The sequence below is a fragment of the Phaethon lepturus genome, unplaced genomic scaffold, assembly GCF_000687285.1.
Source record: "Phaethon lepturus isolate BGI_N335 unplaced genomic scaffold, ASM68728v1 scaffold23921, whole genome shotgun sequence".
Classification (NCBI taxonomy): Eukaryota; Metazoa; Chordata; class Aves; order Phaethontiformes; family Phaethontidae; genus Phaethon; species Phaethon lepturus.
Genome location: NW_010517313.1, coordinates 1 through 304, shown reverse-complemented (window position 1 = coordinate 304; position 304 = coordinate 1). Strand labels below are relative to the sequence as shown.

At 68.1% G+C, this 304-nt stretch overlaps 1 protein-coding gene across 1 annotated transcript in view; it reads right to left on the bottom strand.

Moving 5' to 3' along the window:
• LOC104627949 (cerebral cavernous malformations 2 protein-like) overlaps nucleotides 1–283 on the bottom strand; it is a gene marked incomplete at its 5' end in the record, with an annotated part of 795 nt that extends 512 nt beyond the window's left edge. The window contains one exon of the mRNA XM_010296366.1: nucleotides 137–283. Coding sequence (XP_010294668.1) covers nucleotides 137–283 — 147 coding nt within the window. The remainder of the gene's footprint in view (nucleotides 1–136) is intronic.
• Between the last annotated feature and the right edge of the window lie 21 nt (nucleotides 284–304).

Sequence of the window (304 nt, the reverse complement as noted above, 5' to 3'; positions counted from 1 at the left end):
GTTCGCCACAAGCAGCGAGGTCCCAACGCCCCCCGGAGAACACCCAGCACCAGCACCCCCTCCCTAAGGGGTGCACGGACATCGGTAGGGTGACGCGGTGACACAGGGTGGCTGCAGCGGGAGCCCAGACACTCACCCAGGAGGAGGAATTTCCTGCGGTCCCCGTAGAGGCGCAGGAGCTCCCCGCAGTACTCCCGCACCGGCGTGCCCAGGCGGTACTCGCGGAGCAGGAGGGCGAACTGCTGGATCTCCTGTGGTGACAGCTTGTTGCGCAGCTGCGGGGACGCGGGGACAGGTTGGGGCT